We start from the raw sequence: 14,696 nt of genomic DNA on the forward strand, positions 1-14,696 counted from the left end.
GCACAGACTAAGTGCCTTGCCCGGGGACATGTACTATGTCGCAAAACAGGGAATTAAACCCATGTCTCCCAATGCCTAGGCTAGCACTTTAACCACTGAACTGTCCTTCCTTTTGGTTTTGTTCCAGTCATCTTTGAGACTTGGAACAAATCTCTTAACCTCTCTGTGCCTCAGTTATTCTATTTGTAAATTGGGAATAATGGTTGTCAGTCTCACAGAGGGTGTTGAGACTTGGTTATTTAATGTTTGTAAAATTCTTTGAGATTTTTGAATGGAAGGTGCTGTTAAAAATGAAATGGCTATAGAGTCACTTCTGTCATGTAGACTAAATATCTGAATACCATAATCAGATTTGTATAAATATATTTTAGGTCTCCTATGTGATTAGAGATGAGGTAGAGAAGTATAATCGAAATGGTGTAAATGCACTCCAGCTGGATCCAGCATTAAACAGACTCTTCACAGCGGGTCGAGACTCTATAATAAGGATATGGAGTGTCAATCAGCACAAGGTAAGCAAAGAGACTTAGTCTTTTATTAATTTAAAAAGTCACTTTTTACATTAGCAGACTCTGTCAGATTGACTAATTTAAACCAGATTACTACAATGTTGACATCTTGCTAAGGGTTTGTAGCTATCCTTATACTATTTATACTATTAAAAACTGCATGGCATTTTACAAACAAGATGTGATTCATAACCCAAATTGCTTACTTTCTATGTTAAGAGAATACAACAAAAGTAGATCATAAAAGTATATAGTTGGGGGGAAATTACATCAAGTAAGATTATGGAGTTGCTTTGCTAATTAATGTACTTATTTTGAAGGATCTAGACTTTTTTCATAGGTTACTGCTATTTAGGTTGATCATATATTTTGTGTGTATCCTAAGGAGACCCCTTTTTCTGCTTTTCCCACTCCCCTTTATTTTATCAGGATCTGTCTCCATTCTTCTCCCCTGGCATGTTACTTGTTTTACTAACCTGTTGTCTGCCTTAATTAGGGTCAGATCTTGCAAGGTGGTGAGGGTCCTTAGCACAGCAGTTTTACTGGATTTTAAGTTGTGAGCTCCTTTGCTTAGGAATCTTTCCTCAAGTTTACTTGGTGTCTTGCACAGCTGTCATGCTGTACAAAAATAAGAATTCTAAAACGGTATGAGATTAAACTTTAATGTAACATCTATTCCACATATAAAGTATTTTAAAATATGAGTTCTACTAAAGACCAAATTGTGACCCACTTACTCATATTGCTGGGTAGTTCTTATCACAAGTAGCCCACTTGACTTCAGTGGGACTATTTGAAGTAACTGCTAATCAACATGAGAGGTAGAAGGGGATATCACAACTGAATCCAAAAACCAGTTTAGTCTTTTCCAGTGTTGAAGGGACCTCATACAATTTATTTTTTAATTCCAGCAAGACCCTTATATAGCATCTATGGAACATCACACTGATTGGGTAAACGATATTGTACTTTGTTGCAATGGTAAAACATGTAAGTATCTATTTACTTTGTACAGTATTTAATAGTATAAAATGGGAAAATATGGCATTCAAAAATTTATTAAGTATATGACTGTTACCTACTGCTTCACTTGCTACAACTTGTAACTTTTTGCATGCTTTCTTAGTATATAAAATAAGTTTCGGTAAAGTGTATTGTATGAACAACAAAGATATACAATTCCTCTAATTTTTAAAGAGAAACTAAAAGATATTAAGAGCTTCACATGCTCTGATGAAATAATCTGTTAAAATGTACTAATCTTTTCCATTTAGTGATATCTGCTTCTTCAGATACTACTGTTAAAGTGTGGAATGCACATAAGGGATTTTGCATGTCAACACTAAGGACACATAAGGTAAAAAGCATGAATTATAATTGCATAAATGATCATTACTGTTCTAAAAAATATAGTGTACATATTTAGATGCAGACTTCATACTGAAGGTTATTTGCTGGTTCTGTATTGTCATGTTACTGTACCCATTTTATTGTAGGATTATGTGAAAGCCTTAGCATATGCAAAAGATAAAGAACTGGTAGCATCTGCCGGGCTGGACAGACAGATATTCCTCTGGGATGTAAATACTCTAACAGCACTGACTGCCTCAAACAACACTGTCACAAGTAGGTACATGGGAAAAACTAAAATATAACGCATCTATTAACATTTTCCACTAGTTCAGTTTAGGACCGTAAACTCGAGTTTTTGTGTGTGTATTGTTACATGTTTGAATTTAATAATTTGAAATTATCAAATAACAGGTTCAAGTGGAATTATTTAATCAAAGATTATTAATTGGAGATTAGTACAGCACTATACAGAAAGAATAGATACATTACCACAGTGGGTCTCAACCAGGGGTATATGTACCCCTGGGGTACTCAGAGATCTTCCAGAGGGTACATCAACTCATCAAGATATTTGCCTAATTTTATAATAGTCTACATTAAAAAGCACTAGCCAAGTCAGTACAAATTAAAATTTCATATAGACAATTACTTGTTTATACTGCTGTATATACTATACACTAAAATGTAAGTTCAATATTTTTATTTGTTGATTTATTTTATAATGATATGGTAAAAATGAGAAAGTAAGCAAGTTTTCAGTAACAGTGTGCTGTGACTCTTGTATTTTTATATCTGATTTTGTAAGCAAATAGTTTTTAAGTGAGGTAAAACTTGGGGGTATGCAAGACAAATCAGACTCCTGAAAGGGGTTCAGTAGTCGGGAAAGGTTGAGAGCCACTGCATTACCACACTTGGTGTAAGGCAAAGAGATGACCTTTGTCTTTCTCTTCTCTGTATCTGGTAAGATGCCAACGATTTTGCATCCTCTACCTAATTCCCAGTACCTGTCTTTTTATAGGGTATGAGACAAAGAAACCCCTTTTGTGGATGGAAAAATATTTTCCCATGATCAATTTCTCTATATCTTATGTTTTAATGGTTTTGTTTCTCGTTACTTATGGAATTTCCTTTATGGTATCTTTAGGTTACATGATTGATAAGCAAAAAGGGAATTCTAATCTGATCATTATCCCTAACAGCTAGGACAACCGACATTTCCCAAAACATCTTTTAATGGATTCCCATTTCATCATTGCAGAAAACTTCTAGAAAAACAATTGTTCCTTATCAATCCTGCTTATATCTCTGTAGACCCTTTCGGTAGTTTGAGGAGGACTCTGTCCTGGACATCTGTTTTCTCACAGATGAGGAGGTGCCAACAATGATGGATTATAGTCTAATAATCATAAGAAATTCCTGAATATAAGTTATTCACAGGTTATGGATCAGCACTCTGGCCTTACTATTCAAATACACTCTTTGCTAATACCTTAAAGATTTTGGGAGAGTAGTTAATAATATGTAAATGAATTTAATATACTAAAAGCATTGTTATTTGCTAACAGGTACTAATAGTATATATAAAATATTCAGGTAATTCTCATCATTAAAATAAAAAAAGTAATCAATCTCAGTTTATTGCAATACATAATCTTAGCTAAAAATCTAGAGCAGCTGATAATTACAGAATCTAGAATACAGGGAAAATCTCTTTGAACGTAATGTAATGAGCCTGTATTTCATCTAGACTGAATAGAGCTTTAGCTTCAAAAGCTCTTAGCTTGTCAATTAATACATTGTAGTATTTTTCCCATAGGATATTAGTTTAGTGCTTTTTCTGCATATTGTACTTCCCATCTTCTGTATTTAGGCCGAAGCAGAAATGAATACAATTAATCTTTTAAAGAAGAGCTTGATAAACATACCTAATGCCTACTAATGGAAGGACTAAAGCTTTATAGTCTACAGATATAGGCAGATATAGATACAAAAGGAGAGGGCGGGGTAAGGTGGGAGTGAACACTGAGGAGGTCTAGGAGCAATGCCCTGGTGAATCCCAGTTAACCCCAGCTACTGGGAAAAGCACTGTCAACAGATCCTTTTATTTATCAGAGCAGTAGCCGTGTGAGTCTGTATCCACAAAAACAACAAGGAGTCCAGCGGCACCTTAAAGACTGACAGATTTATTTGAGCATAAGCTTTCGTGGGTAAAAAACCCACTTCTTCAGATGCATGGAGTGAAAATTACAGATGCAGGCATAAATATACTTACACATGAAGAGAAGGGAGTTACCTTACAAGTGGAGAACCAGTGTTGACAGGGCCAATTCAATCAGGGTGGATGTGGTCCATTCCCAATGATGAGGAGGTGTCCATACCAAGAGAGGGGAAAATTGCTTTTGTAGTGAGCCAGCCAGTCCCTATTCAAGCCCAAATTCATGGTGTTAAATTTGCAAATGAATTGTAGCTCTGCAGTTTCTTTTTGAAGTCTGTTTCTGAAGTTTTTTTTTTTTGTTGAAGTATGTCTACTTTTAAATCTGTTATTGAATGTCCAGGGAGATCCAAGTGTTCTCCTACTGGCTTTTGTATGTTACCATTCCTGATGTCTGATTTGTGTCCATTTATTCTTTTACATAGAGACTGTCTGGTTTGGCCAGTGTACATGGCAGAGGGGCATTGCTGGCACATGATGGCATCTGTCACATCTACTAATGTGATAGATGCCAGCCAATGCCCCCCTGGACAGGATTGGTCCTGCTTTGAGCAGGGGGTTGGACTAGGTGACCTCCTGAGGTCCCTTCCAACCCTGATATTCTATGATTCTATTATTCATGTGTCAGTATATTTATGCCTGCATCTGTAATTTTCACTCCATGCATCTGAAGAAGTGGGTTTTTTACCCACAAAAGCTTATGCCCAAATAAATCCATTAGTCTTTAAGGTGCCACAGGACTCCTCGTTTTTGTAGATCATCTTTTTGTGAATCAGTCTTTAATATCAGCCTCTGTTTAGCAGATGTCTTACATGAAGCACTACAAAGCATTATCCCCTGCACTAAAAAATAAAGCAGTTAAGAGAGAAACTTTCTCTTTTTCCTCCCTCTAGTCTAGAGCATTCTGGCTGCTGAGAAGATGGGTGGGTCTCTCCTATGTTGTTGCCCTAGGGTTCTGAATAACAGCAATGAAAATGACCTGTTTCATTAAGTGTACTCCTGCACTGTTTGATAAAGCTGTGAGCAATAGCAGAGACACTGAAGTTTTGTGTGTGTGTAGAATCAGGAAGAATATGTCGCTTTGGTTTAAATTCACATTGGAAGATTAGGTTACCATGAGGGGTAGAAACACTTTTTTTTTAAAATGAAAGCTAATATTCTGCAGAAATTTATGGCTGAGGCTCCGCTAGAGAAGAGTATCTCACTGATCACTGGTGGGTGGATTTTTTTCAAGCCCTGTTTTAAAGATTGTGTGCTTGGAATGAATGTAATGTAACAGAACATATAAACAGTTTGCAGGAACATCGAGTTTTTTAAAGACAGAGAATGTATACAGTTCTTGGTGTTGTTGCAGATGGATATTTTATCTTTTTCCCCAAATGTCTGGCAATGTTCTTTTGCTTTTGTTTTTGAAGGTTTACTCCAGTAATTCTTTCTGAAACCTGGTTATTGCTGAAGTAGTTGGGAGTTTCTATTTCCAAGTAATCTTTGCTGACAACTGTGGATAGGTTTCAGAGTAGCAGCCGTGTTAGTCTGTATCCGCAAAAAGAACAGGAGTACTTGTGGCACCTTAGAGACTAACAAATTTATTAGAGCATAAGCTTTCGTGGGCTACAACCCACTTCTTCGGATGCATATAGAGTGAAACATATATTGAGGAGATATATATACACACATACAGAGAGCATGAACAGGTGGGAGTTGTCTTACCAACTCTGAGAGGCCAATTAAGTAAGAGGAAAAAAAACTTTTGAAGTGATAATCAAGATAGCTCAGTACAGACAGTTTGATAAGAAGCAAGTGTGAAAATACTTACAAGGGGAGATAGATTCAATGTTTGTAATGGCTCAGCCATTTATGGCTGAGCCATTACAAACATTGAATCTATCTCCCCTTGTAAGTATTTTCACACTTGCTTCTTATCAAACTGTCTGTACTGAGCTATCTTGATTATCACTTCAAAAGTTTTTTTTCCTCTTACTTAATTGGCCTCTCAGAGTTGGTAAGACAACTCCCACCTGTTCATGCTCTCTGTATGTGTGTATATATATCTCCTCAATATATGTTTCACTCTATATGCATCCGAAGAAGTGGGTTGTAGCCCACGAAAGCTTATGCTCTAATAAATTTGTTAGTCTCTAAGGTGCCACAAGTAACTGTGGATAGGTCATCTTCTAGCCTAATGGGTGCGGATGCAAGAGTAGCTTAGAGATTTACTAGCTGTCTCATAGGAAAACATTGTAAGGCTGTTGTAGATCAAGTGAAGATGGGCTTATTAGAAACTTCTATAGTGAAATTGGGCCAAGTTGAAACAAATGAACATTCCTATAAATAATTCAAGGGCCATTTTTTGACCCGAGATCAAAGAAGGTAGAGAGAATGCTTCAAAGGCAGTAGAAACAAATGTGTGCCAGTGGAGTTCAATCACTAAAGATTCCCAAAAGAAAAAATGCTCTGGTTTTACAAAAACAACAAGAAGTCTGGTGGCACCTTAAAGACTAACAGATTTATTTGGGCATAAGCTTCCGTGGGTAAAAACCTCACTTCTTCGGATGCAATGCTCTGGTTTATCACTCTTCTTAAGCACTTGATTGTTCAGTAAACAATGTTCCTAATGGGCTAGAGAAAAACATACCTTATATGCCCCAGACACCCTTTGAAACATGGGCTAGATGTAGAGCTAAATTCTACCCTCTCTTCCTGCCTAACTCTACAGACTTCACTAGGTTTTATAAATGTAAATGTGGGCAGAATTTGACCCTAAATTTCTTACCAGACTGAAAGGAAACAGTATAAGGAACCTGATAGTAGACAAACCCTTGTTAAAAGGGTGTATCCATCAGTCTTTCTAGATGTAGGCACTCTAATTCAGATGGAAAAGTGTTTACTTCTGAAGAAGGCCACCTTCAAGAGGGAAGATGTGAAATTTCTGTTTCTGGCAAGATTTGTACTTTTGGATGCTTTACAATGAAAAGACACGATATCTATTCTCCTTTGCCCACTTGTGTATGTAATCAAATGCTGCATATTATGAAACTGGAAGAATAATTTTTTTTGACTGGTAATATCCTACCACAATATGATTATGGCTGCTGAGCAAACAGAACAGTAATTTCCTAATATCATATAATATAAATATATGTATGCAAAGTTCAGTGAAATCAGGCATGTTGTTTTGCTATACATATGTGGCATATCTACTCAGTGTTTCTCAAATGTGGTCACCAGGGTCTTTTCTTGCTGCCACAGCCTCATGGGCAATGACTGGGGGTAGGAAGGGGTGAAAGCAGTGGCCTGCCCTCCTCTGGAGCCACAAAGGTCAGAGAAGCAGGCAGCCAGTGAATTCCCCACCTTCCTGGGTGCGGTGAAGCTCTGGCTTCGGGCTTCAGCCCTGGAGGGATGGGCAGCAGACTCCAGTCGTGGGGCTTCAGGCTCCAGCTGTGGATGCCGGCCCTCGGCTTACCACCCCCCGTATCATCCCTGGCCCCTGCTGTCTTCCTGGCCCCCCATTCACCTCCTTGGGCCCTTCTGTCTCCCTACCCGCCTCCCCATCCAGGGCTTAATTTGTCTCCTGGCTCAACAGGGCTGAGTAAGTCTGCTGTGACAATTGATATTTGTATGTATGTTAATATCACTTTTCACAGCCTCCCAGCTAGCTAGTAAGTCTGTTGTGAAAAGTGATATTAACAAACATACAAATATTGCTTTTCGCAACAGCAGACTTACTAGCTTAGCAAGTTTTTTTTTTAAAGTAACCTAAAAAGCAAAAATAGCAACAACAAAAAAAGACAAGAATGTGCACAGCACCTTATTTGTGTTTCTGTTCTGATTAAGTCCAGTAAAGAAGAGAAACAACTGTACATTATTTTTATCATTGAGTCTGCAAAAAAAGCTCTACATAAATAAATTAGAATGATTTGGATATGTATATGTGCATATTTATCTGTTTTTCCTAAAGTTAATTGAGTATTTTAGGGGAAATTGTCAGAGCGGCCACCAGCAAGAGTTGGTGGCCGCACTCTGAGGCCACCAAAAATGTTGTTGTGAGAACCCCTGATCTATATTATGGATTACATACAAAGTTGGGAGCACATGGGTTTTTAATATCAAAGAGAAAAATGTCTGCTCCATATCTGTAGACTAGACTTACAGAGTAAGACCAGTTTTCATCTAATATAAACTTTGAAATGACTGAGTTGGCAAATCTCATCTTGAGGGGTTTGGTCCTGTTTGTTGATCTTCCATTGGTTCTGCAATAAGAGTCTGAGCCAAAGCATATTGATTATAAATGACAAAAAAGGCTTTGCATGAAAGGTTACACTTAAAATAACAATACCAGATGATTAAGAGGATACTGAAATGAAGCCACAAGTTTTTCAAGTAGACAGAATCTTTATGCTGCTGCATGGTGAGCCATGTATTAAAAACCTGGTGGAGAATTTATGTACTGTACAGAAATATCTACAATACCTTTTGTTGCAATAAACACTATGATAACTGCTGTCAAGTGCCATTACCACCATTCTAGTCGTGCCTATGCCTTAGGGGTAGGCAACCTATGGCATGCGTGCCGAAGGTGGCACACGAGCTGATTTTCAGTGGCACTCGCACTGCCCAGGTCCTGGCCACCGATCCGGGGGGCTCTTCATTTAAAATTAAATTAAAATGCAGTTTCTTAAACATTTTAAAAACTTTATTTACTTTACATACAACAATAGTTTAGTTATATATTATAGACTTATAGAAAGAGATCTTCTAAAAACGTTAAAATGTATTACTGGCTCGCGAAACCTTAAATTAGAGTGAATAAATGAAGACTCGGCACATCACTTCTGAAAGGTTGCCGACCCCTGCCTTAGCTATTGAATTTCTTTCTGAAACTGAGGAAGTTTGAGGGATGGTTGACTCTGAACTCCTCTGATGTTTTGTGTCCCTACTCCTCCAGTATTGGGGAATGGAACGCCTGCACTCCTCCACTGATGATGGGATCCTTACAGCCTTCTACACACACCCCTACATTTTGGAGAAACAGCAAGTTCTTTGACACACACATCCCCACCCCACACTACAACTTCCCAGGTGCACACATCCCTAACCTAAAAGTGCTATGTCTGCTCCACAGGACTAAGGAAAAGGTTCCTTAATCTATAAAATACAATTTTAGAAGTGGTGGGATTGAATTTCCATATGCAAAATGTTATAGTCTGCGTGGAGTTAACATAGAGGGTCAGAGAAGAAACTGCAGACAGCACTCTAATGATCCTAATGCCAATAAGTGGTGGTGCAGTGGTATCATGATTATAGTGATTCTTTTACAGAATTGCAAATCAGGAATTGAGAAGGCTTTTTCTAGCAATATGTTATCCATATTCTTTTCTATTAAAAGTAATTCTAGATAGTTGGGTGGGGACACTGCTGTCTTTTCATATAGGACCATCATTCTGAATCAAAACCTGCAGTTGGCTCTTGAGTGTAGCATTTTCAAGTGTATGGTAAGTGTTTGCTTTTTGACAAATGGAGAAAGCAAAGCATTAATACTGTTATCTTATTTTGCAATAGCTTCTTCCCTGAGTGGGAACAAAGATTCCATTTACAGCCTTGCAATGAATCAAATGGGAACAGTAATTGTATCAGGGTCCACTGAAAAGGTAAGCAGGACCTGGTAGAACTCTTTCAACCTTAGTAAAATGATTGCTAATATTATTAGACACTGAGTTCTAATCTAATTCTGAATTGACTCTGCAATAAATATCCTCTTGTTTAGCTTGTGTCATGATTTGAAGTAAATTGGTCTTGTTGTAAAAACATAAAAAAATCCCTGCTGCAAATACTCCTGATAGCAGATAACATGTTAGGTGTTTGTGAGTTTAATAAAGTATAGGTATCTTGCAAAAGTATCAATTTTTTTTAAACTTTTGGAATAATCACTTATTTGAAGAAATGGGAGTTACTTCAAAGATCTCCCCATATGTAGGCAATGCCTGTGTGAAAAGAACGACATATGTAATTATCTTATCTGCTTTGACAGGTTTTAAGGGTATGGGATCCAAGGACTTGTGCAAAGCTGATGAAACTTAAAGGGCACACGGATAACGTAAAAGCTTTGTTGTTGAACAGAGATGGCACACAGGTATGGGTTTTCATTTGAAGCACAAATATCTTTCACTAAGGTTTTTCTTTAAAGCTCTATAAAAAATGTTACACTTTTTCAGTACAGAACAGTTTTTCCAGTTTTTCTATGTAGAATATAGAAAGTCTTTTAAATAAAACTTAAAATAAGTTGGTCTAAAAGTGAGTGCTCTAATCTAAATATTTTAAACTAAATTAATAATCTAACTTTTCGCTTTACTTTTGAAGCATAGTTGTGACCTGTAGCTAAGAGAATTGCCATAAGTATATTGTTAAAGAAATGAGTTTGTGAATTCACATCTTTATATTTTATCCTTTATTTTACTTGTAAACTAATATAGGTTAGTTCGTGTTTGGGGGAGGGAGACTTGTGGGGGGGAATAAAACAATTAATATTATTTTGTCTCCGTCTCTCTTGTTGACATAATGTACAATATATGCATCAGGTAAAGAAAAATGTGACCAGAATTTTTAATTTGCAATTCTCAGTTTAACACAGTCTTAATAGAAAAATATGAATGTAAGATTTCTAGAGCCTCCATATAAGAACTGTTTTTTGGTTTGGTTTTTTTTTTAATAGTCACTTTTTTCCAGGTAGTTACTGGTATAGTTTAAGTTTAAATATAATGTTTGTTGCTCAGTGTCTTTCAGGCAGCTCTGATGGAACTATTCGTCTATGGTCCCTTGGCCAGCAGAGATGTATAGCCACATATCGAGTCCACGATGAAGGTGTTTGGGCTCTGCAGGTCAATGAACCCTTCACTCATGTTTATTCAGGAGGAAGAGACAGAAAGATTTATTGCACAGATTTACGAAATCCTGATATCCGTGTGCTCATCTGTGAAGAAAAGGCACCAGTTCTTAAGGTAATTGATTTACTTAAGATTGCTACAAGTTTGATCTTCCATAAGAGCTTTTGGTAGCTCCTAAAATGCAAGATGGTAAATGGAATGACCTTGATGTTTAAGGTACACCATCTTATAACATAACAAAGCTGGAAACCCTTTGGACCATTGCATTTGTTCTTAGGACCAGTAAAATTTTCTAATTACTAGTCCTGAAGAGAGAATTTTGATCCCTGGTAAAATTTTGACACTAATGACGATTTGCAGATTTTCATTCTCTGAAAAGGACTTTTTAGAGCCTTGCATTAGAGAGTGAGTTGCTCTGAGAATTATTTCCATTAAGAATTATGGAAAGAGAGTTAGATTTAGTGGTTAAGTACTCATGTATTTGGAAACCAGCTTGGCTCTCCCCCTTGGTGTGTATTTATTTCAACATCCTGTAGTTACAGTGTTGGTTACATGCTATTCCTCAAATACGGTAATTGGATGCTTTTTTTCTACAATATCAGATGTGGGTAACAACTGGTAGTTTTGTATGCTGCTCAGTATTCTAGACCAGTGGTTCTCAAACTTTTTTTTTCGCGGACCACTTGAAAATTGCTGAGGGTCTCAGCAGGACATGTAATGATCTTTCCAAATGTTGTTTGTGCCGTTAGCTAACTATTGTAACGCGCTTTGGATAAAAGTGCTAAATAAAAAAAAATTAAATGTTTTTTGGTTCTACAAATAAAAGCACACAACTCATATTTTAATATCAGTAGTCTTACCTTTCTAATGCAATGGATGTGCCCTCTCTCCCCTGCCGCAGCAGCCCCCGAGCTTGGGCTGGAAAGGAGTGGGGGGGGTCTCTCCTCCACCCTAGCAGCCACAGTTCTGAGGCTGGGAAGGAGAGCCGTCTCTCCCCAGCAGCCGCAGCCCTGGAGCTGGGGAAAGTTGCCTCTTTCTCTGGCTGCCACAGCCCTGCATGTCCCAAATTCCCCCCGCCCCCTCTTCTCACCCCACTGCACCTTCCGAGCTACCCCCTATTCCCTTCAAGGCCACCACCTCACCTTACATGTGGGTCTTCTCCAAGGTCCAGGCACCTAATTAGTGGAGCCATGCCTGCCCGGCTCCACTAGTAAAGTGGGTGGCCCTTCATTCTCTCTTACGCAGCTTCTCAGGTGCGCACCTTAGAGAGAACTATCACGGACCACCTGAATGGAGCTCGCGGACCACAGTTTGAGAACCTCTGTTCTAGACAATCTATAACTCACTCATATGAAAAGTGTATACTGTAAAACATAGTCCACTATAGGTGTGTGTGTGTGTCCTGGACACAAGCTCGGAATTGTTTGAATAGTGGTGTCCTTGGGTGCTGTGTATGCACCTTGTTCCCCCTTGTGCTTCCATCCAAGGGCATAAAGGGCAGAGCAGTGGAAATCCTGCCTCAGTTCCCTCTTACTGCCCGTGGCAGCAAGACAGAACTTGGACAGTGCCCAACCCACTGTAGTTTTTAGAGCTTCAGTCTCAACCCTCTTGTGAAGAAATTCTTCACCCTCATTATTTTCTTATTTCTCATTGGATGTTCCAAAGAAAAAGGGATAGGGAGACCCTCTATACCCTGCTTCACAGCAGGGTGAAGTAGTTCATACCAACCACCAGTATGGCAGATTGTAAAGCCACAGGGTATAAATTTAGCCCACCATGTGATGATCTTATATTTTTAATCATTGGGCACAATAGATGACTTTTCTGACTCAGAGAACACCCCCCAGACAAGTGCTCCCTCTGCAACTGCTTCTCGCTCCACACCTTAAAATTGAGAGAGATGGGACTCAAAGCAATCCATAAAGGTCATGTCCAATCCTGGAGAAGAGACATCCTCCAAGCTGGAGTTGAGGAAGTTAGCTATGGCAAGTGCCCCTGGGCACTGTGCCTCTGATGCCAGCAGGGAGAAGAAGCCCTAAAAGGGTGCCAAGACCATTGGTGCTAGTGCTGACCCTTCCGGCACCATCAGCACAGACTGCCTTAGCGCCAAGTGCATTGGCATCAACCCCAGGGCAAAGAGACTTGGCTCCTATGCCATCCACTTCAGACACCAAGTGACGTACCCACACTCAGCACAAGCACAGCTCAGTGCACAGTGGGCTCATCCCATAAGGAAGACTCAGAGCGTTCCTCCAAAGACAAGTCTTCCAAATCCTTTTCAACATGAAGGGTTGGAAGCAAGCCATCAGCCACAGAGAAGGTTCGGGAGACAGTTTGGCCAATAAGTGTACAATTTACCATTGGGGCCTTACTGGTGCTATTGGGGCCCACAAGTCCCAGAGTAGAGCTCCATCTGTGTGCCAGAAAAGAGGAGGTCTCAGTCACCATGCGCATTAGTAGCTAGGAATTCCACACTAGAACCAGAAGAACCTCCCTGTGATGGAGCAGATGTGGCTTAGGACACTTTCTTATTGCCTCCCCCATCTAACGAATCCTTCTGTTCCCCAAATGAGGCTGTCACCTCAGCCCTGACTCTGGTCATCAATAACTTTAGGGCTGCTCAAGATCTGTTTTGGAGGATAGCTGAAACTTTGGATGTTGAGACAATGGTGATTCAAAAGAACAAGCACAGACCTGTTCAATTACCTCATTTCCTTGGTGCTGACAAGAATTGTCCTTCCAATCAATGAGAATATATTGGACTCAGCAAAGGGTCTGTTGCATACTGCAGTCTCCCTTTCTCCTACTTCAAAGTGAGTAGAAAAGCTCTATCGAGTCCTGTTTGAGGGCTTCAAACATTTTATGTGCAACCAACGTAAGGGTCTCTTGTGTTATCTGCAGGTCCAAGGGGAAAAAAACAGGTCCACCAAGGGGATTCTAAAAGATAAGTGCTCCAAAAATGAATTCTTTGGCCAAAAGGCCTAGTTATCAACCTCTCTCCTATTCAATAGTGTGAACTACCAAGCCCTGTATGTGAAATGCAGTTTTCTGATTGACGAGGGAGAGGGTGATCCCCTTCCTAGCTAGGCTTCCTCAGGACTTGGGGATGATGCAAGATACTCCATCAAGGAGGTTCACATGGTAACAAAAACCACGCTACTATTGGCAATGGATGAGTCGGTGGCCTCTTGATCCATGGCTACAGCAGTTGCAATGTACCATGTTTCCTAGTTACAGGGTTCTGGGATTCTGAAAAGTCCTGGTGACAGTAGAGGATGTACCCTTTAAGGGCATGAAGCTCTTCAGCAAGCAGACATATGATGTGCTCCATTCCCTCAAGGATTTGAGGATGCCCTGAGTACAGGGGAAGAGGCATCTACTCCCAATATTTCATTATTCTGAACAAGGGGATCTTCATCTAGGCCTACAATTGAGGAGTTTGAACAAAATGCATACACTGCCTCATATTTGGGATGGTAACACTTGCTCCATCATTCTACCGCTTCAGATTTAGGACTGGTTTATAACTTTTGACATTAAGGTTGCATACTTTCATCCTGCCATTCTCCTGGCCCATAAGAAGTACTTGAGATTTATGCTGGGGTCAAATCATTGCCAGTATAAGATACTGACCTTGGACTCTGCACAGCACCCAGAGTCTCTGTCAGATGCCTCACCATAGTGGCAGCACACCTAAGGAAAAGGTGCATCTATGTGTATCTGTATATAGATGACTGGCTG

General features: G+C 39.2%; 1 protein-coding gene across 2 annotated transcripts in view; it reads left to right on the forward strand.

Moving 5' to 3' along the window:
• The first annotated feature begins 403 nt into the window (after positions 1 to 403).
• Positions 404 to 14,696, forward strand: part of WDR48 (WD repeat domain 48) — a 36,832-nt gene continuing 22,539 nt past the window's right edge. The window contains exons 1-7 of one of the 2 annotated variants that reach the window (XM_065399042.1): positions 404 to 512; positions 1,421 to 1,499; positions 1,784 to 1,866; positions 2,006 to 2,135; positions 9,634 to 9,722; positions 10,103 to 10,204; positions 10,845 to 11,069. In XM_065399042.1, the coding sequence (XP_065255114.1) occupies positions 1,442 to 1,499; positions 1,784 to 1,866; positions 2,006 to 2,135; positions 9,634 to 9,722; positions 10,103 to 10,204; positions 10,845 to 11,069 (687 nt within the window). In that variant the 5' untranslated portion in view covers positions 404 to 512; positions 1,421 to 1,441. The remainder of the gene's footprint in view (positions 513 to 1,420; positions 1,500 to 1,783; positions 1,867 to 2,005; positions 2,136 to 9,633; positions 9,723 to 10,102; positions 10,205 to 10,844; positions 11,070 to 14,696) is intronic. The other variant, XM_065399041.1, reaches the window with a different exon arrangement.

Source organism: Emys orbicularis, chromosome 2 (assembly GCF_028017835.1).
Source record: "Emys orbicularis isolate rEmyOrb1 chromosome 2, rEmyOrb1.hap1, whole genome shotgun sequence".
NCBI classification, from domain to species: Eukaryota; Metazoa; Chordata; order Testudines; family Emydidae; genus Emys; species Emys orbicularis.